Source organism: Epinephelus moara, chromosome 16 (assembly GCF_006386435.1).
Source record: "Epinephelus moara isolate mb chromosome 16, YSFRI_EMoa_1.0, whole genome shotgun sequence".
Taxonomy (NCBI): domain Eukaryota; kingdom Metazoa; phylum Chordata; class Actinopteri; order Perciformes; family Serranidae; genus Epinephelus; species Epinephelus moara.
Window position 1 is genome coordinate 21,460,951 of NC_065521.1, and position 25,739 is coordinate 21,486,689.

A 25,739-nucleotide genomic window follows, 5' to 3' on the forward strand; every position below is an offset into this window, starting at 1 on the left:
AAAGCAGCTTTTATCCATGCAAATGACAAATAAAAACACATCAAAACATGGTGGAACTACAGACAGACTGTGCAACCTCCTCCCATCCGCCTTGCTTGGCACAATAACCCAAATGGAAGGCTTTATGAAGCACTGATGGAAGCAGAGTGCGCTTTATAATGCACAGCCGTGCACACTACTACATTTCCAGCTAATCAGAAGCGCGCAGTTGCAGAAAGGAGAGCGGTTGCCAAGGCAGCCACCAATCTCCCCTCCCCCTTCTCCACTCCGTTCCTCTTTCCCGTTTATTATCGGCAGAGGTCGCATGGCAGAGGGAAGTCCAACCACTTCTGTACTGGAACCAATGCAAGAATATGCACCTCCATAACAAAGCCTGTATGGAGTCCTGAGAGCAGTGGGGGGAGAGAAAAAGAAGCTGCAAATTTATGGGCTACTAGAAACAGATCTTATACAGGGAGGATCTAAGTTGGAGGTTTGCTTTTATTTGTTCTGGAAAAACGGGATAGTTTTTCTGTGTTTTTTGCCAACACGTGTGTATCCATGAAATTTGTTGTCTCCGTTGTGAGTGAGTGAGTGAGTGAGTGAGTGTTTCGCATCCTGGTGCGGGGCTGTGAGGAGGACTGCGCATCACCAGAGTTGGTGCCGAAGTTCGGCCGCGAACGGATGTGAGGGAAGAGTGTACCGAGTGAAACTCCCCCACTTGTTTTCTGCCTCTCCTGCTCCGGCGTTGTGTTTGCTGAGACAATAGTGAGTCAAAGACGCTGAAAGTGATTTCATGCCTTCAGTCTCGCACAACCTGAGATGGACGTGAGATTTTATCCTGCGCCCCCGGCAAATGTGGGTTCATGCTCCCTACCGACTGATCCAAGTTGTCTGAGCTCGTTGGACTATTACCACTCGAACAAGGTAAATAAAAACAGCACTGTGCCTCTTGTGCATTGAAATGCTTAATGTTCTCTCACCTGTCTTTCTGTGTGCAGCCTGCAACATTCAGTGCATGCTTTGGACGCGTTTCCACGGGCGCCCACTTGCCCCAAACACACAGCTACACACTCTCCAGAAAAAAATTGTCAAGTGTCAGCAAATAAAGTGACCTGAGCCTGGATGGACTGGTTTTAATTTAGTCTGGAGCGGGACACGGGATTTGTTACTTTACTCTGAAACCTGCAATCATTCTATTTCTCTGTTGAAAGAAAATGTGTAGTCCCCAACTTTTTTTTTCTCTCCTCTAACCAACATAGTTATTATGTTATTTCCCCGGTGAGATTGTGCAGTTGTGTTTTGCACAAAGCTGGCATTAAGTGTCCCACCCGATGTGGAATACCAGGGGCTATATAGAATCCATACTGCCCCACTCTGCTCTCTGCTCCAACATTATCTTCCCTCTCAATGATTTCTTATAGCTTACATGGTTTTCCGCTGGGAGTTCAACGATTAAATGGATGTGTGCCAGTAATGTACTGTTAATTACTTTGTAAGGAGAAACCACAGAGTGTGGCTGCTACAAGTATCACTCTTTTCTCTCTCTCAGTTTTGACACCCCGCGGCTTTTGGCTTGTGACCTGCACTGACTCCATTGCAAGTGCGCAGGTGGCATTTAAAACAGCATTATGATGAATATTTTGTAGTTTGACATTTTCCAAGAAAAAATAAATAAATCACCATCCCCCTGTGAAAAACAAGCGGTGCTTAGTAATCCTGTTATAAATAACCGAAGGATGGGGCAACACTAAATCTCTAGATGTGCTGCCATGAGAGATAAAAACACCACAAAGTAAGATAAGCTCACAGCAAAAGTATTAATGAGTACCACAAACACATTACACACCTCGTGGAGATGCTAGGAAAACTATTTCAAACTGTTTAATTAAAAGATTTATAGCATCTCAGCCATTTGTAGACGCCGAATTAGACCTTGTCACTTACCGTGGCTGGCATATTACAAATCAACAGGCTCTGGATGTTGACCTGCTGCTGTACATGGAGACGGTTTGGAGTTCTTTGGCCCGCTTTCTCAAATAAAGATGGCTTTCAGATATGACAATGAGGGGGAATGATAAAAATCACAGTTGGGGATGTTTGTCTTTCACTGTGTGGGCAATGGAAAGTCTCTGTAACCGAACGGAACATTCCAGTAATCAACTGAAAAAGATCATCTCCCAATTTAGATCTTAGAAAATGGTGCAACAATAATCTCTGCTCAGGTTTGGGAGCAGAAAGCGAAAGACAGATAGAAAAAAAACAATCAGGACACAGTTTTATTTTGCGACTCGGCCGCAGATGAATTAATGTCTATATAAAACATTTACTGATAAGGCAGGTTTTCACCTGTGACACACAAATGGGCTCATATAACTGTCTCCTCGGCGCAGGCTATCTTTTTTGTAGGTCAAACGAATTAGGATCATCCTCCATGCGGATAATCTCAAGAATATGCTGATATCCACGCACTGCATGAATCCTGGAAACAAAGCCAGTAGATATTAAATGATATAAAGTGCTTTCACTGGGGAGAACACCAGCTACTGTCACCGATACAAAAAGTGTGGCGCCCCTCAAAATTACAAGTGTTCATTTGAATTATTGAAATCCCTCCACTCCCTTTGCTTGAGGGAGAGAGGGGGCTCTTTCCACAAGGGGAGGTATAATTTGCTATCATCACATGTGTGACACTAACTACCTTCACTAGAAATGCAAATGAGGCCCCGGGAGCAGCGGGGATCTTTTGGTGTCCTGTTAACACAGTGCACGGGGTCAAGTTCCTCTCCTCAAACGCTTGTCAAACTGGCTGTGGCACTAAAGAGACATGTGATTTGTTATGTAGGTACTGTATCTGCCCATTGCTAATCATATCCGACAGCCCTGGTTGGTCAAATTCTGCCCAAGTCTCTCTCTCTGAAGCAGCGTGGAGGCAAAAGGCTAATCATAGCATTAAGGTCAATTGTTTTTAAGCGCTCACTTTGCATATTCTTGCGGATATTTTGGTTGGTAGCCGAATTTGTTGGTGGATTTGTTGGCTTCTGGTTTCCCTTGAGAATATTCTTTTGGGATAATATTATTGGAAACGAGTCAAAATAATTTGAATAAAAAGAAGCTTTTGGTAAGATGGTTGCAATTTGGCAACCGTGTTGAGATTTAGTACCATTACTCCTCTCTGGCTGCTCCAGTATCCCTGCTGAAAAAAAAAAAAAAAAAAAAAAAAAGACGAAGAAGCAATTTACAGCCTGAGAAAACATCTCTCCTTTTATCGCTGTGAAATTAACAGTGTTAATCTGACTCACACACAAGCTTAATTGGATAAAATGAGCATGTGCTGGCATTTTAGCTTTATAGTCTGTTTATTTGCGAACCTGTTTTTTGTGCTACCAACTCACTCTGGATGCTGACACAAGCCTGGTTTGAGTAATTATCAAGTTTATGTGACTTCCCAGAGAGTACGAGTGCTGCTGTCGTGCTTTCAGCCTGTGTCACGCTGCTCATTTAGAGCTGTGTCTTGTTTCATTCACAACAGTCCATGCATGCTGCTAGATGTTGTCTTCCTTTCACCTTATCCAGTGTGCTGATAATTACGGTGATCACTAATCGCTGCGTGAATCATTTCCCTTGCTTTGGAAGTGGTGTCCATGATCAACAAAAGCATCTTGCGAGGAGGAAATGTGAACTTTTACCAGCCAGCGTTTGTCATCGACTGGTCCTTAAGTAACGTGAATCACTCTGCTTGCCAAATGAGTTTGCGCTAAGGCTGCATTCAGCATTCACTGAGAAGTTCAGCACTGTAAGACAGAAAAAAGGTGAAGAATGCAAAGAAAAGAGACGCATAAAATGAGCAGAGAAGGTACTTCAAGTGCAGATTGAAATGATTCAGAAAGATCCATAAATAACCCTGAAGATTTCTACTTCAATACTTTCAATACTCACTTTATTTCACTGTGAGAGTGCGTCTCTTTTATTACTGTGGTGCTCTCCCACAGCCAAGGAGAAATGACAGAGAATAATACCATTATAACAGCTTTGTGCTCTGATGGTAATATTAAACTGTGCCATGTTTTAATGCTGTCTGCTGCCTTACAGGCTGCATGGTTCATGTATTTCTCATATACACAGTGCAAATACTACACTAATTTTGCCTTATGTATTAAAGAGAGCATTGAAAGTATAAAGATGCATTTGGTCTTACACATGTACAACTGTAATTGTTGTTTGTCCGGCACTTTTAGTTTACTCTGTGAAATGGGAGCACAGTGTCTGCTCCTTTATTTGAATACCTTAATCAAACAGTGCTGACTGCTGGTGCTGCTGCTGGTGCTGCTGCTGAGGTGAGGTGCTGCATACAGTATAGCAATAGAGTGCAGAGAGAGAGAAGGCCCTGTGTTTATACACCCAGGCCCCACCCAGCTCATATATCCTCCCAACAACTGATATCTGCTTAGATAGGGCATGACTGAAGAGCTGGCTTTGTTAGTTGGTGGTCTCCTCTGCCTCAGATAAGCTGGGGTATGATGCGCTTCATTTGAATGCCTTATCCCAGTTTTATTTTTTTATTACAGGTCTGCCTGGTGGCTGCAGTGCAAAGGTTTGATTACTTTGCATTAACATATTCAGTCGGTTTACATCGACGGATCGACCTCAAGTGAGACAAGCTTTTTTCGGGCATTTTTAAGCCTTTAATTGATAGGACAGATGAGCGTGAAGGGGGGAGAGAGAGAGGGAGTGACATGCAGCAAAGGGCCACAGGCTGGAGTCGAACCCGGGCCGCTGCGGCAACAGCCTTGTACATGGGGCGCCTGCTCTACCACTAAGCCATTGACGCCCCAAGTGAGACGAGCTTTTGACCAAACAAACACTGACATGTTAGTTTTGGCTTAAACTGTAGGTAGGGATGTCAGTGGTCATCAATTTTTTTGTCTGGTTACACATGTAGGTCTATGAATTTGGTTGCTCTTAAGTGTACTGCTCTGCACACCACCCAGGTTTAGTGGAAGCTAACATTGACTCGCGGTTGTGCTCATTTGGCAATTAGCACTTGCTGGGTAGGGACGACGTTACGAGCGCAAATTGCAGAATTAGCGTTACTGTGTAGACTTTGTCCGCACCCTCTGGTCTCCCCCCAGGTTGCCCCGGTGAATAAACATCTCAATTTTGAGATGGCATTGTTAACTACTGTTATTTCTGTTAGCACTGTTAGCAGTGTCAGCACGGCTAGTGGTGCTAACATAGTTAATAATGCAAAAGGGACTTTGCGGCTCAAAATGAAGGTGCTTGCTCACTGTGGCTACCTGGGGGTAGACCGTAGGGTGGCCACCATGACTCCACAGCAACACCGTCCTACCACCAGAATGAGTGTCGCCACTAGCTAGCTCCCACCTGAGCCAGGTGGTGCACAGTGCAGGCTATAAGGCTAATGTTAGCTAACTAGAGGGGACTGAAGAGTGGGCAGTGGACACTATGTGTCACGGCCAGCCAGCTGTCTGTCAAGCCATCAAAAAATAAAATAAAAAGTGAGACATGTACATAACTAAACATTAAAACGTCACCCTCTCTACACGTTAAAATGCGATGCTAAAGCTCACTGAGTCAGTGGAGCATCCGAAAGGTCATGTATTTCATGTCATTTTGCTTTTTTTCCTTCAAAATTAATTGGTTAGTTACAGGGGTTATTTTTAGTACCTTGAGTACTTTAACATGATTGAGAAATTAACCAGTGTTGTAACACCGGCTGTGGTATATGTTCATGTTGAGTGGCGTTATTAGCTAATGGCAAACTCTGTGGTATGTCACAGAGAAGCAGAAAGGGAGAATCAAAGGATGAGTGCGAGTCAAATGGGTTGAAGTAATCAGTGGCCCAGTATGGGGACAGTGCGAGTGTGTGTGTGCCTGTGCATGCTAACTCGGGGCCATTCAAGCGTTTTGCTGACTACGGAATCACAATCACAATTGCTTTCATAGCCCCGTGCAGAGGAAGGCCATGCATACCACAGTAAGGGCCGGTGACACACAGCGAGCAGGGGCAGAGCAAAAACAGCCACTAAATCATATTCTCCCTGCCCCGACACACGGAGGAGATTTTTAATAGGGATTCCGACCATTTGAAATCATTTCAATAAAACTGGAATTGGCTCTGACATTGGCTGAGTCACTGAGCCTGCATATGGCACAGAGATTTCTTGCCTTAAAATTTTTTTTCACCTAGGTGACTGTGTAAAAAGTCCTTTTCCCAACCAACCACAAGGTGTCTACATGTGTTTCGTCGTGACTTTGTTTGGGGGATTTTTCTGAGATTAGTTCTGATAGATGTTGACAGACATGAATATGGATGAGGACACATGATGCTGTAAAACCACACACAGGAAGAATAGCTTTTTCACTATTTACATGACCCGTGTCTCTTTGTTTGGCCTGTAAATGCAGTGTTTGATGTCGGTTATGAGAGCGACAGTATGACTGTATGTGTGTGGTAGTGGCAGTGGTGGAGTTGGGGAGGGGTGGTGGCAACCCATGTGCTAATTATTGGCCCTGGCAGTGCTAAGCTACTTCCTCGTTGGTGGGTACCAGTGCGTCCCCCTCAGCGTCTGTTAACATAATTAAGACCAGCCGCCCCACTGTAGTGTGCTTACATTAGTCAGCCTGGGCCTTCCCATGGGGCAGTGCGATGGCATTCTCATTCTTACTGCAGAAGAAGAAAGAAAAAGAAACAGCACCAGCACCTGCTGCAGAGTAGGCCCCTGGGTGTTTAGTTAAATGTTGATTATGTTTGTTAATGGCTGAAAACTCTCAGAAGGAGCGACGCAAGGCAGTGTGGTGAAATAGATATGCAAATAATACAGCACATCAGTCAGATCTATCTATCTATCTATCTATCTATCTATCTATCTATCTACGTGAGAGAGTTCATCAAAGGTTTGTCATCTCTCGTAATAATTAAAGGGGACCTCACATAATCCGTGTAAGCAGCAACCTCAGGTTTCAGACTGTTCTGAATATTCTGTTTTCTATTATTTTTTTTCTACTGTTGAGACAAGCTGACATCAGCTCGTGACAAACTTCTTTATATGGTCATCTGCTCCAGGCATGCAAGTGGTTACATACACTGCTATGTGTAGCTACATGTTAATGCCAGGGAATCATGGTTGCCAACGATGTGAATTTCTCCTCAATTTTGGATCATATTCCTGCGGGAACATTTCCAGTTGTGAAGATCTTGGTTTTGAAGCTTTTATTGGGGATTTTTCATGATAAACAGTTGATGCTGCAGAGACACTGAGATAAGGAGGACCCAGAAACACCAGTCAAAGCAGACAAGGCTTTTTCTGATGGGGGCGGCTTAAAGAGGGTGAATTCAGGTGTTCCAGCACAGACAAAAAGAGTGACATGAAGAGTTTTTTGACATTTAAACATGTTCTTGTAGCAACAAAAAATGCAAGTATCTGAAAATGGGTGTCACAGTTCCTTTATACGAGCAGTGTTGTAACTGTATTGCTGTTTTCCTGGTGGTTGATAGAGCTTTGAGCTGTCCCATCAAAAGTTTTAAACAAGAGTAAGGGTTCAAGTGACCAAGTAACTTTAATTTTTATTTTGCTAAGTGATAGAAAACAAGGAGAACCACCAGAGGATGATTTGGAAAGCTGCAATGTACCACAGATACTGTACATCTGAGCTCCAACAGAACCCAGCCAGTGTCTCAGGGCTGAAAGTAAACAAATGTAGACAAATGGGAAGGAGTGTACCATAAGAGTGCCAAGAGTGCCTATAGGCCATGTCTGAGTACACGGTATGAAAAAATACAATTTGAAGTCAGCACTTTTGGGCTCTAAGACATTGTGTTCAGAATTTTCCTACATTCTGTAGACTGCCCAATAAATAATCAACGATTAATCAGTAATTGAAATAATCACAGGAATGGTATATTAGTATGCCTACTGTAGGTCTACTGTAAGTGCTCGCCATATGTATGTATGCACATATGTACTGTGTATGTATGCGCTGTGCTGTATGTAGGCTACTATATGTATGTACGCATGGAAGAGGCTGGAAGCTGGACAAACATTCCCAGTTGTCCCAGCTTCCTGAGGTATGTCCTGTGCAAACACCATTGGGCCATGCTATAAGCTCCTTGCCAGGGATTGAAGGCTCTTTCCCTCCCTTGTTTTCACTGAATATCCTTTACAAATATTATCGGCCTGGTGTCAGTGCCGTGTTTGCGCTGCAGCCTGAAGGGACAGAACCCATATGAAAGTACAATTAATGGTCCGAGCCCAGACAAACACATAAGCAATAGATATAAAGAAGAATGATATGAAAAGCTCCCAGAGTGCAAGTTTGACTAATTTTCTGACTCTGCTTCATGTGTAGATCAATCTTATCTGTTTGGGGGATAGATTATCAATCAATATACTTTTTTAGGTTGCCAGATTTTTGACTTCCAACCAGGTGTCTTTCAATAACTCACTGACATGCATTGGTTTGGACTGTGAGAGCTTTCCACTTGACGTAGACAAGGTTGATAAATCCATATGATCCTGAATTTGCTCTCTTTCCTCTTTCCCCAGCTGTGACTGTCTCGCCTTGTCCCCTGTCTGTCAGGAGCATGTGTTTATTATGTGTGACATATTTAGCAGGCAGATATAATTGCCTGTGCAAGGCTGTAATCGTCTGCGTCCAATTCAGTCAGCAGAGACTGCGGGAGCCCACACAGCCACCGAGGTAATCAAACTGTGGCTCATTCTTCCTCTTTGAGAGCTAATGATGAGCTCCATGATCGTTTACAATGGGCAGAGTGAGAAGTGTGACAGAAAGTACAGTGGTAATACCATGGTTGTACTTCTCGCAATGCTATTATCTTTGGTTCGAGACACGGGGATCGCCTAAAACAGAGAGAAATGGAGAGGTTGCTGTTGAGTGATGGAAAAAATAGAGATAGATGTTGCTAAAGAAAACGGGAGGTAGAGAGGTTAGAGGAGACTTGTGGGTTGAGAAAAGGGAGGGAAAGCGAGAGAAAGAGGCCCTCTCTTTGTGTTGTCGACCTATTTAGTCTCACGCTGGCCACGAGCCATGCCGATGAGTGATGTCGCTAAGAAAAACAAACAGAGGAAAGAAAAGTAGGATTTTGGAAATTATGACATACGGTCAATGGTGTTATGCTGTCGAGGACTCCGTCTCCCTCTTAACTAGGCTTCAACAACCTCATAGCGGCTCGGCGGGGTTGTTAACACACAGGAAAGGGAAACTTGAGCAGATCTTTTTATAGAATTGTTAATAACACAGTAGACAGTAGTGAAAAACCATAGCCTAAAGCTGCACTTACTGGCACAGCCCACGTGAACCAAGCAAGTATATGTGCATGTCTGTGTATATGTGTGTGTATGCATACTTGTGTGTGTGTGTGTGTGTTGAGGCACCTTAGCAGTGGTGGTGGAAGTATTCAGATCTTTTACTTAAGTTAAAGCAGCAGTTCCACACTGTAGTAACACTCTGTTACAGGTGAAAGTCATAAAGTTGTGTGCATGTGTGCTTATATAAATGTGTCTGGTTAGGACTCAGATCAGAGTGTAGTGTTCGTGAAAGTAAAAGAGGAAAGAGGAAAGTTTAAGACTGAAGAAGAGTTGCACTTGGCTTTATTTTTAGTCAGAGTGTTGACTTAAAGAATCATTTTGCACAAATTACAATCTATTCATATGGTTTTATTTATCCAGGTCCTCAATAAATCCACCTCGGAGATTTCAGCTACCGAAACAATACATAAAGGTGAACTTTTGCATTTAAGAATGACATTTAAAGGATTACACAGCAACATGTGTTTACAGAAACAGTGACCCTGTTGTCCTCTAGATGATCCCTCGAGCATGTCGTCAACTAGGGCTGCAACTTGTGGTTATTTGTCCATTAGTTTTTTTTAATAAAAATGTCGATCATTGTATCCCAAAGCCCAAGATGATGTCCTCAAATGTCTTCTTCTGTCCACAACCTAAAGATATTCAGTTTACTGCCATAGAGGAGTAATGACACCAGAAAATATTCACGTTTAAGCAGCTGAAAATAGGGACTTTTTCTTAAAAAATGACTCAAACTGATTAATCAAATTAGCTGGCGATTAATTTAATCGTCAAAAACAAATTAATTAGTTGTTGCAGCTCAGATTTTTATTCTCTTTTGGAACAAAATGCTCTAGTGAGCTAATAATCGACATACTTGTAGATTTCAAGTAACAGGGATATTGTTTCTGTAAAGAGATGAATCATTTTTAAATGCTGCGTGCACCACAAACACACTATGTTATTGTGGTTGCAAAAAAACAAAACAAAAAACGGAGATGATCATCTTAAAACCTGACCAAATAAAACCAAAGCTATTTGCATGAGTAAGTGAGAAAACCTGTTCTATTCTGGGGGAACCAACGCTTTAATTTTAATGTTGTTACCCAGAGACTGCAAGCACCTTGTTGAGCTTTTGTACGGTTTATACTATAGGGCTACATGGTGCATAAAATGTCAGACAATTGTGAAAAATGTTCATGACAGTGTTCTTGTGAATGACCCTATCTAGAGTCAGTGTCTGGTTTGTCCACTGGAGAACAATATGGCGGACTCCATGGGGTAAAATCAGCTCCGCGTGTAGGTGTTGTATGTGTTCTAAAGTCATTTGAACACATTTTCAGGTAATTATAAACTTATAAAAACATAGTTATGAACATTATATGCCATTTCTGCCTGCAGATGCCCCTGAAGATGCCACAAATCCGTACCTGTTGCTGCAGTTCAACAGCAACAGGTACAGTCAAGGCCAGTTACTTAGCTAAGGCATCAGGAATGTCATAAGCAGGAACAAATGTTTGTGGCAGCCGGGCAGGGAAAGGGAGTGAAACTGAGAGATGGTCATGTTTTATTAAGCCTTATAATGCAGTCTAATCTGTGGCTCGGGTTACACAGTGCTTTGTGGGTAATTAGAGATCATGTCGTATGCCTGGCCTGTTGAAAATTTGCACTCCGCCCTAATCCCCTCCTATCCGCCTTTCACCCGCCACCTCCTTTCTTCTCTCTCTTCATTCTCTCCCTCACTTACAAAAAAACCCCAACATGCTTCCAAATGAGCTGACTTCCTGTCAGGGAAATGCACAAATAAACAAACATGGCAGCCATATTTCAGGTAGCTAGTCATCAGAAAGTTTATACCTCGCTGTAAGATACTTGGAAATGTGCTTATGCGCCCAGAATTCAATGAGAGGAAGTCGACAGTGGAGCACTTTGTGGTTTGCTTTGTGGAACTTGTTAGATGAATGACTAATGCCTCCTGGCAAGTGCCCCAGGTTTACTATTACCAAAACAATGGCACTTGATACAGAGCACCGTAGCCTTGGTTTTCACACAGACAGGAGCTCAGGCTGCTGTTTTCTTTTGAACCCTAAATGCTGACTGTCCATTCATGCAACATCCCCCAAACACAGAGACACACACAAAGGAAACTCTCAACTGACACGGTGACTTGTTGAAAAAAAAACAACAGCCTCTTTCATCGCTCATTGTCCCCAATTTTTCCATTGTTAAAAACTGAGAAATGTTTCCCTTTCTCGATATCTAGATGCGGCCGTGGCCAAGTGTAATACAGTAGGCATGTTTACATTTACACAGTTATATAATTACTCACATTATGACAGCAGCTCCATTAAAGTGTCTGTATGTCAGGTGGAAAATAATGATGCAATCTGGCACAGTGTTAGAGCAAAAGCATCAGCTGCCTCCAAACATAAACTCCAGAAACTGTACGGGTGCAAAGACTGGATGAAGTGCAGGTTTTAAAGTCTAACTCACTGAGTTGAATGCAGTGTTTCCCCTGCAATCTTTGTCACGCCTGGTGGTTTTGAGCTAAAAATCCCCTGTACATGAAAGAAGGCATGAAAGCAATAATAAAACCAACCATATAGAAACTGTATGCATTTATCTCGTGCCAACTCATAAAACCTCATCCTACAGTACGTGCTATATGAGTCACTGAAGAAAGTGTATCAGTAAACTATTTGAATCTTATCACTATGAGTGCACATGTTAACAGTACTGTCATAGACACCAGCCACAAATAAAAACAGTACTCTAAGTGTGGCGCTGAACTCATTAACCTCATCAAGTCCTTCAGAGGTCTTATGAATTATCACTTACCCAGACACAGAGGAGATAAAGGCATTCATAGGGGTATGTGTTCATATCGCTGCCATGAAGGAAACAAGCTTTTTGAACAGCTCACATACCATCAGGCATACATTTACATAGAAATGTAACAAAATGCAAAACCGAGCTATATTCAAAGTGTTCAAGTAGCATTGTGATAATCAGCTGAACTGGAAGGCTTTTAAGAGTTGAGGTAGTTAATAGCTACCAGCGGCTCTGTATCTCCATTTGCATCTAGTTGGGGTTTTTTTCTTTTGTGGGTATAGGCAGGTTAGCAACCAGAGACAAAAACACAGTGCAAGAAAACACAGTGAAGTTGTTAAGCAGGAGATAAATTGGACTCTTGACTTTAACATCAGCCCGAGTCAGTTTGAGGTCTGGGGAATTTTGACATCTGCTTTATAAGGGCTGTTGCAATAACCACAACAATAACCAAAATGTGTTCATGTTTTTCCTTTTTTTTTTCTTGAGAGCACGCCATATTTACACTAGGCTGCAAAAGCCTGCAGGATTATGAGCCACTGGGCATCTATACTGCGTTGAGCATTGCATATTTGCTGTTGGAAAATGTTCAACTTTGGGTAAAACACTGCAGCCACTCATCACTGTCACTTTCACCCAGCCGTCCAAACACAGTTTTATAAGATAAGATAAGATAGACTTTATTGTCTTCAAGGAAATTAGTCTTGGGTACATGCAGTACCTGCCATTAAAAGATACAAAAAGGTTTATACATACAGTTCCTACATATACTTGGCATTTTTACCCTTCACCTCACAATGACAGGACTATCATACACTACATTGTAGACAGGCATCAAGTAGTAATAGTTCATTAAAAGATAAAAATGGTTGCTTTTATCTCTTTTATCAAAAAACTTTTGATACGAGAACCAGTTGGCCCCCAGGTGTTTTCATGTTGTTTTATCTGGCCCCCCATTCAAAAAGAGTTTGGACACCCCTGCTCTAAAGTATGTCACGGTATCACGGTAACGTATATATCACAATACAGTAATCAAAAAGTGTAAAAAACATATTGTGCTTCATCACATTTGATTATTTTCTCCTTCCTTTTTTGGAGCTTCCATACAAGCAAAAAAACAGCTGCCTTACATGATGCAATACTTGACTTAAAAAAAAAGACTCAAAATTGTAAAACTAAAATTCTTTCAAAATGGAAGCTTAAAGGTTCCTGAGAACAATAATTTCAAATCACAAGATCATGCAAGAGTACAGCCCTAATTTGCTTCATGTAGCCTTCCCCAAATAGCTCCTGGTTAGAATTGTTGTCGCATCGCCAAATCTCGCCCTGTGGACACATTTTACTGTCTCACAGTATATACTGTGTGGCCCAACCCTTCTACTGTATTGTTTTCTGTTTCAGGCAGTTTAATTGGCTGCAATGGATGTCAGTCACTGTTAAATCTCCTCATTACCACACACAGCATGTTTAGTTTTAGAGTTTAAAACCCTGTACTACAGACCCAAACGTCACAAGCTGAAGGTGCTTTAATTTTTAGCATCAAGATACCCTCCTGTGTTTCTGCTAATATTGCAGTAATCACATCATTGGCTGCACAGTGGTGTCATCATATAGTTATATGTGATCATTTTTGTTCTGTTAATCGTTTTCTAAGATTTATGAAAACTGTGAGCACAAAGACCAGACATCATTGTGGGTCAATAGGTGCTATGATTTGATGGCGGTGAAAATCCCAAGTTGCCCAATTACATTGGCACAAGTTTCAAACAAATTTTGAGCCCTGCATGACTACACACACACACACACACACACACACACTGTTACACCTCTGAATCCCTCACTATCCAGCCTCACACACACTTCCCATATAGCTGCGAGGCATTTCATTTCCTCTCCTCCTATGACAACATCACAATATAATGGGACATGGTGTCACGTGACGAGAGCGATCAAATTGCTCTCTGTGTGTCTCTCTCCCTCTCCCTCTCTCTCTCTCTCTCTCTCTCTCTCTCTAGCTTGAAGGGCAGAACGGTCAGTCGTTACATAAACTACAGTTGGTTCAATTACAGAAAAATGTGCTTTGTGTCCTTGTCATAAGCAGAGTGATGAAGCAGATAAAAAATAAGTTAGTTATCCGCGTTCCTTCAGGATTTTGATAAAATGCCTTGCTTTCTGTGCTCGCTCTGTCCATGGACACTGTAGTGAGGGCCAAGATACTTCATTCAGGGTTGATGCTAAATTGAAGTCGAAGCAAGGATACACATGTATTGTCGGATTAAAGGACTGCTATAAAAGAGCGTCCCATCCTGATCAGCTGAGATGCCACAGAGTTGGAATATGTGCTCCCCTCCGTCTGTAGGAAGTGACAAACCAAAACTATGAAAATACCAAACATTTTCCTAAACAAAGGAAGCGAGTCCTCCGTCCAGAGACATTTGAACTCACCAACATTTGACCTTTAGCCTCTCTCATCCCATTTGTTATCCTCTGGTAGCAACGATCACAGACCAGCAGGGCCGAATGAACATTTTGTTGTAGTGTACAGCATTTCTGTTATCACACCTCCTCACAGCCGGCACTTCATTAAACCACTTCTGTCTGTCTTAGTTTGATTTTTCCGTTATACAGTGCTATTTCCAGCAGTTAATTTGTCATCTATTGTTGTGTCTGACCCTCACTCCAGGTATTCACTGTGTGCTCCGGCACAGCACCATCACACAGTTTTCAGATGAGCCTGTAATTAAGTCATCTCGGAGCCTTGAGAGTGCGACTATAGCGCACTGAGCTGAGACCAATCTGCCACTAATTGTCCCAAGTTTTAATTTCTAATGGAATAAGGGCCAGAGGGAACACTGCTTAATGAGATGCAGTTTCTCTCTCTCTCTTTCTGTGTGTGTGTGTGCGTGTGTGTGTGTGCTCTTTTATCTGTTTACTGTAACCGCTATTGGCCCTGGTGAATAGAGAAACAAGAGTGAGTAAAGCAAGATGTTCCGTTTTGATTTCGTTACCTCGTTTCTGTTTATTCTACAAAGCACTCAGGATGTCTCCGTCTTTCCAAGCTGTAAATTCACACATAATAAATGGTAAATGCACCTTAAAATAAGGAACATAATTGATTGTACATTGACGGCAGAGTCAGAATACGCCTTTTAGCGATACCTACTCCCTTTTATACAAACTGGGGAGCGCCCTTTCTTAATAACTGTGTGACAGTGGAAGACCCTTCCAAAAGTGAGAAGTGATTTTGCCCTTGGCACTCAAGTTATTTCTCCCGCAGCATGGTTGTAGACTGGAACTGGAAAGGTTGTTTACATAGCCTTGGGAGTGTTTGTGTCATGATTTAGATTCCAGGCATTTCAACATCCAAATAAATCAGTTTAGACTTCTAAGGACAAGTAAACCTCCAACAGAAGAGACAGGCCAGCTGTGTTTAAAATCTATAAGGTGGCTTTATCTCTAAAGCGTGAGCAATTTTGTTTTCGGTTATTATGGGCGAAGGAAGAAAGGATCAGTGTTCACGGAGCATATGTGTTCAAGGTTCAGTATATTGTCAATAGGGATGTTTATCTTTTATTTACGGCTAAAGATTGCTTTTGACATGTGGTGCCATGGGCATTTTTGGGAAGGGATGTCAATGGTTAACTGCCAAGAAAATTTTGGACCGGTTATGCATGTCGATCGATAGGTTAATTTAATTAGTCTTTAGTTTACTGCACTGCACACCACCCAGGTCTGGTGGGTGCTAGCCAGGGGTGGCACCGGTGGGACAGCGTTACCAAATGCAATCACGAATGAACAGCGATGCTAGCTAGCTCCCATTTGACCCAGGTGCTAAGCAGTGCAGACTGGCCGAGGCTAACGCTAGCTGAAAGGAAAGCCTTCTTGTGTTTTACTTGATTTTGCTTCTTTTCCTTAAAAATGAGCCAGTTAGTTACCAGTTAAAGGAAAAAATTTCAAGATTATTTTTTTGGACTTTTTGCCTATAATGACAGGACAGTTCGAGGTATGAGGGGGGAAGAGATGGGGGACGATATGCAGCAGGGGGCCATGAGCTGGAGTCAAGCCCGTGGCCAAGGACACTTGAGCTCCTGGGGGCCCCTATATCACAAGCAAAATTAACAAAATCTGACTTTTGCCATATCGGGCCATGTGCATTTTGACTTATTGCACTCCATTAGGTCTGTGGTTTTAATGACACACACACAGCAGTCAGCTTGTCCTATGAGATGTTACACAAGCAACAACTTTGGCACCATAAAGATAAAAAACAACACCACACGAGACACCCCCCCCCCCGAAGACACATGACGACATGAATCTTTCAAACACTCTGGTGACTTCACTGTAATTTTTCTACCTTATCGCTTTCGAGTGGAGTTTGCTTTTGCAACTGACTCAAGGCCCTTCCTCTTATTGTTTCAATATGTCAGAGCATTGTTTGAATGAGGTCACCCATTACCGATCTGGCCCGGGGCCAGCTTGACTTCAGCTGATTTAATTGAATCTACGACATGAGTCAAATTCAAACAAGCAGAGACTGCTTTGCCATGACAGCCTCATTACTCCACATTAAGAACTCATTTCACAATGCATTGTGACTTTGGGCTTGACAAATGGTGAAAAGGGATGAAATCAAATAAGTGAGTACATTTTGGAAGGCTACTCTTGAAATGCTCTGGCTGAAAAATACTCCAGTGCTGTACATATATTATAGGAAAAGCCAAAAAAATAGTCTCTCTGCTATTTTGTATAAGTTAATGTGAATGCCTTCTGGGTTAGAGTGTTCCCATGTTTGCCGTCTGCAGTAATGGAATGACATTCAATGCCATTTTCCCTTTTAAATGGAATTTTTGTCAAAGCGTTATGAATTCAACCTGCCTTGTCACTCAAGCCACAGACAGTGCTGAGAGAGGAGGAAAATATGCGAATGAAACCTTTCACTGCAGATTTTACTGTTAGCTGTGAGTAGACCAAATAATGACGCCTTTATCACATCGACGGCACAGTAAACAAAGAGGGCTTTCTTGTGACATACCACAAGATGCGATATCAGGCATTATAATGACATACATTATGTGTATAACACATACACAACATTCATAACATCTCAGCTGTGTGCTAGCTGCATTTCATCAGCTCCAACCTCGGCTAAATTTCTCAATTAAGCACGCATTCTTTGAGAGCCATTGGCAGCTCGGCCAGAGCTCGCGGGGAAAAAAAAAACAAAAAACAGCGGGCTCAACGTGCCAGGGCCTCCCTCCACAATAGGGAAGGAAATGTTGAGACTGCAAGGGCTGTGGAGTGGAGATATGGCAGTGTTTGCTTAGGGCTAGGTATCGGGCACAAAAACAAACATGGCCGCCCTTAATGAGCCTGTTTGCCTGCCAAAGGTAAAGACAGCTGTTGTCTCTCGCCACAATGGAGCAGGCCTCAGTGCCACGGAGCATGGGGGAGCACTCTGCGTCCCCATAGTAACGCTCACCTTGTGTGTACTCAAGAGTGAACTTATTAAGTCCTCTTTACAGATAATTACTGAGTAAAATGTAAATTGTGAGGCCATACAGCACTTTCATAAGGTCTGACTGTGAAATAAAAAGCTTTATCAAGTAAGTCTTGTCTTTAGAGTGCTAAAAGTGACGTTACTGGGCCGTGTGAAAGGACATACTCACTGTTTTGCATTTGGAGGTAAATCTCTCTAAAATCTCTTGCGGTAAATAAAGAGCGGCTTCTAAAAAGGACTCTAATGCACAGGGATATAGGCAAAGTGGGGGGTAGTGAAACCTGGAAAAGCACTTTTCTCCTGTATGAGAAAATTAATACATTCGAGCTGTGCCTGTCCAACTGAATCAGCACTGACAGCTTGCTGCACTCCGTGGCTAATTTTAGAGTTAAGAATATGAGTGAGATGACTGCACAAGCATTTTGTTGAGAGGAGAGCAGTCAGTGAGAAACTGTGAACATTAAAGGTCTAACTGTCAATTGCATCAGGGTGGCTTCTGTTGAAACAAAGACCTCCCCAGCCCCCTCTGCTTTCCTGCCATTGTTTACAGTACATTTTGAGCTACTGAATGGATGACATTTTTTATCCATTATTACATTGGCTTCTGACAAAAGGACTGACAATGTCACAGATAAAAATAAAAGTTTTATATTGTATGGATGGGTATGTTGTATAAGGACATCAGGAAAGCCTGTTAGTTAATGATATCAAAATAGAAACACACGTATGAAGACGTTTACCCCTGCTGAAAGAAAAGTGTTTGGTGTTCAGTCCAGCCTGACAGATTTCATCTATTATTTATATGGTTTGTTGGATCATACAAAGATCACTTTTACTTTATTGATCAAGTGTTTAACTGCTTAAAGGGACTGTTCACCCCCCAATCAAAAATACATATTTTTCCGCTTACCGGAAGTGCTATTCATCAATCCGTGCATCAGCTCATGGAAGAGAGACGCATGTTCGTGACAGCGCGAGATGTAAACACTAATGGCGTCCTCTAGGCTTGGGCGGTATCTAAATTTTCATACCTTCCTGTAATTTCACATGGTTATACAGGATATCACGGTATTTGTCTGCTACACCACCTAATCTCCCCCTGCTCCTGGTTGTTTACAGTCCTGTAACATTATCCCCACCACTTGCAGCCAGTCGCCATGTCAACTCAGGTGCCTGTTTTACCAGTAGAGACAGATCTCTGGTGGGGTGTCATGCATACTACAAACAATTCTCAATGCAGCATCTCCAGTTTGATAGAAATATGAGCTTCTGTATTTACCATCGGGATTTCTAAATAAGCTTATGTACTGTAATACCATGATATTGCTCAAGCCTAGCATCCTCCTCAGCTGAGCTATAATGCTAGCTAGCTCACAGGTGCTAGGTGAGCTAGCAGTAGACGCACACTTCCCTCTGTATGGTGATGTGTTCAGCGGGTGTAGTTTAGGAGAAAGAAAATAGTTCCTACATGAAAATGCTCACAAGTTCTGTGAATTACTTTGAGCAACCGGGTTATGAGTTCTGGGAAAGAGACGCTGCTGTTGAGATTGAGCTGAGTGCCATCTAGTTCCATTATATTCAAGAGAAGGCAGACATCTCTATGGGTGATACCGCCAACACTCGTCAGCTCACACCAAAATAATCTAGATTTTTAAATAGCACTTTAGGTAAGAGGAAAAACGTGCATTTTTGATTTTGGGGTGAACTGTCCCTTCAAGATTGACTTTGCTACTTAAGTTAGAGTTAACTTGGATAATGCAACAGTGAAAGACTGGAAATCATGCTCTTTAATTAGGTGTTAACCATTCCTCAAAACTAATGCAACTATGTTTAAAGAAGATCATGGAAATCATATTCATTCTTCAAAAGAGCTTGTGGGATATGTATTTTTTCCAGATTTTTGACAGTATTCACTGTCTACCTTTTCTCAGGATCTTATGAGACAAACATTAACATTACAATTAGATTGCGGTTGACAGATAACTGTCATTGTGGTGCTGGTAAAGTTCAATGCACATTTCCTGTTTAACTATTTCAAAGAACTGCCACACAAGTTCACACCTGCATTCGTGTTACTTGTTTCAAAACACCCCAGACCACATGACAACAAAGGTCATGGTGCATGGTGACTAGTGATATGACTGGTTGCCATTCTCAGTGCTACATCTTTGCATTAATGGCACCCATTCCATGTGAGTGCTCCTCTTTGGTAATGCTGCTGAGGCAGCAATCTGGGGTACAATTGGTGTTTTCTGCTGTGCAAGGAAGCATCGGGATGTAGAAAATGATTTTACCTTCTTTGGCAAGGTGTGACCCGACATGATAATAGAATTAATTAGAGCATCACAATAGGGAAACAGTCAATAAATTGATGTGCAAACGGGAGGTTTGTGTATGCAAACATGTCTCAGAGGCAGAAATGATGTTGGGTTCATTTAAAGCTTACAGGGCGGAGCTAAAGAGTCACTTCATCGAAAACGGTACAAGATAAGATGGATTACTTAATGTCATGAAATGTGCAATCTACCTGTATTAAACTTTCCAGGTTAGCTGTTAGCTTAGCTGCCTGCCTGCCAAGCTTCTAAAGTCGTAACTGCCATTTTGATTATTTTTTATTTTCATTTTTTTGTAGAGTTGTTTTTATACCTCCGCAATGGTGATAGCTGAGGCCAGAGCCATATTGTTTTCAGGTTGTCTGTCCGTCTGTCCCATTCTTGTGAACGGGATATCTTAAGAACACCATGGGGAAATTTCTTCAAATTTGGCACAAACGTCCATTTAGACTCAAGGATGAACTGATTAGAATTTGTTGGTCAGAGATCAAAGGTCAAGATGACTGTGACCTCACAAAATATAGCACAAGTCCTCATACTAGTTATGACACAATTTCAACCAAATGTCTAACAGGATAAAATGATGACGTTATGACATTTTATATCCAAAAGTTCAAAGGTCACTGTGACATCATATTGTTTTCTGGCCATTATTCAAGCCATATGTCCGGAACAGAAAGGGAGGCATTTGGTTGGACGTTGAATAGGTCACACTACTCTTGGGTGTCCATCTTGAAACTGTGCTGATTGTATAGATCTTCTGTGCTGCCAGGTTAAAGATGTGTGTGACATATCCACGTTTTAGAATTTGTAGCTTTTGAATTTGCAGAAACATCCATATTGGAAGCATTGTGTACTGTCGTGGCTAAATATCTGAGTCTGGACAGACGTGGATGTGAACTCTAACTGCAACTTGACTGGTCTGCGGAGGTATGCAACCACGAGGCGGTAATTCTGGTTTAAATTTAGATTTACTACTTTGCTATTCATTTTTGCGAGTTACATACTTGGAGCAGTTGCCTGATTGCACCCATACATTGAGGTTTAACTCAGTAGGTAACATGTTGCCTTCATAGCTGCTCTGCCTCAGAGAAGTATCAGGAAACTAAACCCTAAAACAGTCTTTAATTAATGAGCCATTATGACAAATGTTGACTTTTGCAGTTATTTTTGCAGCTCTGTGCATGGTTAAGTTTATGTCTGCTTTTTTCGCTCACCATCATCTTTTTGCCCGAGACATTTGGCTTGCTGCACATCTCCAAGGCTGTAATCTGTTAGCACTTCCCCTATTTGTTTGCAGCAGTGTCTTTCAATTAAACAGCAGGGCCAGTTTCTTCAGAGATTTCGTTTTCGAGTGACTCCCCAGAGAGGGAGCAGAGGAAATGGCTGAACACATCAGACACATTCGTCTTCTCTGCTTAGTTACCTTGCAGGGGGAAGATGGTGATACCCATTTCCTCCGTCTAATGTGTTTGCTTTACACCCTATGCCAAGTGTCAACATGCAGCTTCTTGACAGTCATTTTTCATTTGTAGCAAGTAGCTGGGCTGAATAAGCCAGGGCACTGCACAGTTTCTGCTTTTCCCCTTCTTTTATCAGCCGATTGTTGTTTTGAAGGTGGCAAACTTCTAACGTGCTTAAGGTTAAAAGTGCACTAGTCAGAGATTATTACTTAATAGCCTTGGCTGGTTGTTGATTGAGAATAAAAAGCCAATTATCATAATAGGATATGGGACATAATGACAGAATTAAATGAGTGTGACAGACACACAATAGGCCTGTTCTGTCATCGCCTTAGCCCAGCTCGCTTATTAGAATTAATCTGGCCTAATTAAAAATGCAAATGGCTCAAAGTCATTGACGGAGTTTACATGTTTTTAAAACATTTAACTGATTTAATTACATGGAAAATGAAATGGTGGGATGTGCAATTGAATTTTTTTTTTCCTCCGTCGTCACCCTCCTGCCGGTTGCCACAGAGAAATGAATATTCTCTCATGCCAGGAAGAGAAGGTAATGAGATTAGTGCTCTCCCTCTCTCTGTTTCTCTCTCCATCTCTGCCTTTCAGAAGCTGATGGTTTGGTTCATCGAACCAAGAAGAGCCGTTTTATTGTTATCACTGAAAACATTTTATCTTGGTCTCAAAAGCACCTACTGTATAGTGTGGGCTGAGAGCTTCACAACATTTAAAGAGTTTCCTCCTACAATGTATCATTTTAAAAGACCGCTATATGATTTATAACCGGAAAAAAAAAAGCATATCCCGATTCCTACTGGTGTTGTTTTTCATATTCAAAGTCATGTAGAGGAAGCGTCAGAGGTCTTAACAGACAGATTTAATAGTCTAAAGTGTGCTGACACGCTGTATAGCCTACAGCAAGTTGTGAAAGTGCACGACATGCTCTCACACATTTTTCAGGTTGACTCCAGGAAGGTGGTTCTACCTCGACTGTCATGTGACATGAAAAGAAAAGCATTTGTCCTCGAGTTTTTGCAAAATTAACATGATAAAATGTTGTGCATCCTGCCGCAAGCTCGAGAATAAAAGAAAAATCAGTCATCTCTTTTTCTACAGTATATTGCACTCAGTGACCTGTTTGAGTGAGACCAGCCAGTTCCTGTTTTCAGCCTTCATGCCACTGAAGGTTTCAGACTATATTCAGACTGTGTGCACCTTGTACTGGGAGCTCGTTAAAAGTGCAGATTGATAGTTTTGCTTACTAGAAACATGCTTGGTGTTTTTGCACCTTTCAGCCATGGTCGTAAAATCCCGCTAGCATGTGGTGGACATCCTGTGGGGGAGGAAATTGATTTTGCTGGGTTTGTTTGTTCTAGACCAACAGGCGACATGCATTGTTTGGCTATATTTCTTTACATTTCAGACTTATCGTTTTATTGGTGTATTAAAATATTTTATGGCTGTTATGACTTTACAGCTGTTTCAGAATAGTTTTATTTGAGCCAGTGTGATGTGTTTTTTTTCCCTCAATCATAAATGTGTGCAAGAGAAGGCATTTGGAAGTGACAGAACGTTTTTAAATTTGATTCATGTGAATGGGCCAGATGTTCTGTTTTGATCTCGATGTGCTGTGTCTGTGCCTCTGTTACACCGTTTCCCACCCACCTAGCCTTACATCATCAGCGGCAATGCAGTTACTCAGTGTGTAATACAGAGATGTCAAGCTACAAAGGGGTTTGAGATTGTGAACACGCTGTGAAAAAAGCTTTTTTATTTAAAGACCATTTATTTTGCAGCAGGAAAAAAGACGTACAGACATAAAACTTTGTGTTGACAGGACGGGATCAATTCCAACTGTGTGTCCGTACATCAGCTCAATGTGTTGAAATGGAAAGTATGCTATCGATCTGTGTGCATTAGTGCTCTACAGTAACATAAGCAATGAGTGGCAGAACAAAAGAGGCACTGTGCGTCACGCTGGAGGAGAGGTGCAGCACAAAGAGGACAGTCAACTTCATGCAGTCTATTGGCATTTCATTGTTTATCATTTTAAGTCCTGACGTATATTTGTCTTTCATAAAAGAATTTTACGCACTCGTATACATCTGGAGCAGATTTGGGATAGTTTGGAATACATATGCTGTTTTGCCCTGCAGTAAGAAAGGTTATTAAAGTATACTGTAGTAAAGTGCTGCAAAAAATATGACACGGCTTGACATTATAAAGCCAAGAAAGCTACTAAAGCCCGTCTGTGATGGAGGTCAGGCAACACACTTACATCCTAGAAATCAAGTCGTTCATTTATATGTCCATGAGCTGCCCTCACTCACAACTGGATCGTCATTTGAGGCTGGAAAGCATACATCCTGATGATTTCTCCGCCTTCCAACTCATGCTTTCCCTCAAGGGACAAAACACAATTACTCCATTGTGCCACACAGTACAGTATATCACATTCTGCACATTTCAGCTAGAGAAAAGACGCAGTGTTGTGTTGGGGCATATGGCATCATGATAAATATGCTTTAGAGGGAGGAGGGTAAGGGTTGGAGGAAAAGGGGAGGGGGGGGGTTCACTGTCAGGGCACAAATTGAATGAACTTCAGCGCAGTGATTGGATTAGTGTATTGTAAACAAAGGGTTATTTCTGTAAATATCCTAATCCCAGGGGCCAGGATTAAAGGTGAACAAACAGAGGAAAATGAACCAAGAATCTCTCCAGTACTTTAGCCCAGTATGTCAGCTTTAGTATGTTAATGTATGTAACAGCATAAGGTGTAAAAAAACAAAAACAAAGACGTCAGGGCCACACAAACTTGATATGGAGACAAAGATCTTTGACCACATCTGAGAGAGAGACAGTTAGACAGACAGTGTCAGGGCCCTTTCAGTAACTGCACTGTTCAACTGTACCTACACACTGATGACAGGAAACGTGGTGGTGACAAGGAAAACCCTGAGATGCCACACACAGAGGGGTAAAAATAGGCCATTTGGCACGAGAGTCAGCAAGTGAGGGGGAGGAGAGGAATCAGAAATAGGGGAAATTGGTGCACGGTGTCTTATTGAAGGGACTTTTTTTTTTTTTCTGCAGGCCCAAGATAAGAAACTTCACTCTTTAATGTTGCTTAGCTGTTAGATCAATCTCATTTTCACTTGTTGGTTTTCTGAGAGAGAGACAGAGGAAGAAGAAAAAAAGAGAGTTTTTTCCCCCTTGTTAAACAACAAAGGAAAAATGAACGCCCCTCGCTTTTGAGAGTTTACAGTCTGCACCTCCTACACCTTCACAGTTAGAAAAGCTGCCCACTTTTAACCCATTACCACCTTAAATGTGTTACAAATCTCACGTCTTAACACTGCCAGTAATATCCCCTCTATGTGTTGACCCTGGAAAAACCCACATTTGTTGTTGGTGTCAGGGGTGATCACAGCTTGTCTGAACCAGTCACTCAACGCCGGTTAAGATCATGCTGCTTCTTGTGTCAAACACTATAGGCTCACTATAGCAGGCTGTTACAGGGGTGGATACTGGACATGACTTCCTGTACACAAAGATGCTTCAATGTGACTGTGAATTGTGAATTGTCACATGCAATTCTCATAAAGTCACCAACTGCAGCTTCAAATAGATTGAATGTATTTAGATAACATTACATAGACAACTATTAATGACATGGAAACACCACAATCCTGTTAAAGTCATATAATATTTAACAGTGGTTTTCAGTCTGGGGGTAGAGAGCCATCCACTGGACCTTAAGATGTATCTGAGGGGTCAAAAAGTGAGGTGGCTGCAGTAATTATGACAGAAGCAAAGGAGGAAGTCAGGTGATGCAGTATAAAGAATGAGAAAGTCTACATAGGGAGGAGGCCAGGGTGGATAGGTGGGATCAAACAAACACAGGACTTTCACCCAAGAAACTGTTTTTGCATACCGTGTGAAACTACAAGTCAGTGCTGAGTTATTTTAACTATATAGTGTAGTATGTAGCTATGTGACGTATGTCCCTTGACATTTGTCACATAAAGTTACTAAGAAACATACTTTTTTTTTTTTAAGCCAAACCATGAATAGTTTTGGTTCAGTTGTAACCATTTCACCATGTTGTTCACAGTGAATTCACAATGTCTTTAAATCTGTAACCATTAACCAATCAATCAATCAATCAATTTTATTTATAAAGCCCAATATCACAAATCACAATTTGCCTCACAGGGCTTTACAGCATACGACATCCCTCTGTCCTTATGACCCTCGCAGCGGATAAGGAAAAACTCCCCAAAAAAACCCCTTTAACGGGGAAAAAAAA

At 41.8% G+C, this 25,739-nt stretch overlaps 1 protein-coding gene across 3 annotated transcripts in view; it reads left to right on the forward strand.

Moving 5' to 3' along the window:
* The first annotated feature begins 292 nt into the window (after positions 1-292).
* The window catches only part of LOC126403100 (thymocyte selection-associated high mobility group box protein TOX-like), a 101,681-nt gene continuing 76,234 nt past the window's right edge, over positions 293-25,739 (forward strand). For all 3 annotated transcript variants that reach the window (XM_050065555.1, XM_050065556.1, XM_050065557.1), the window contains exon 1: positions 293-906. In XM_050065555.1, the coding sequence (XP_049921512.1) occupies positions 802-906 (105 nt within the window). In that variant the 5' untranslated portion in view covers positions 293-801. The remainder of the gene's footprint in view (positions 907-25,739) is intronic.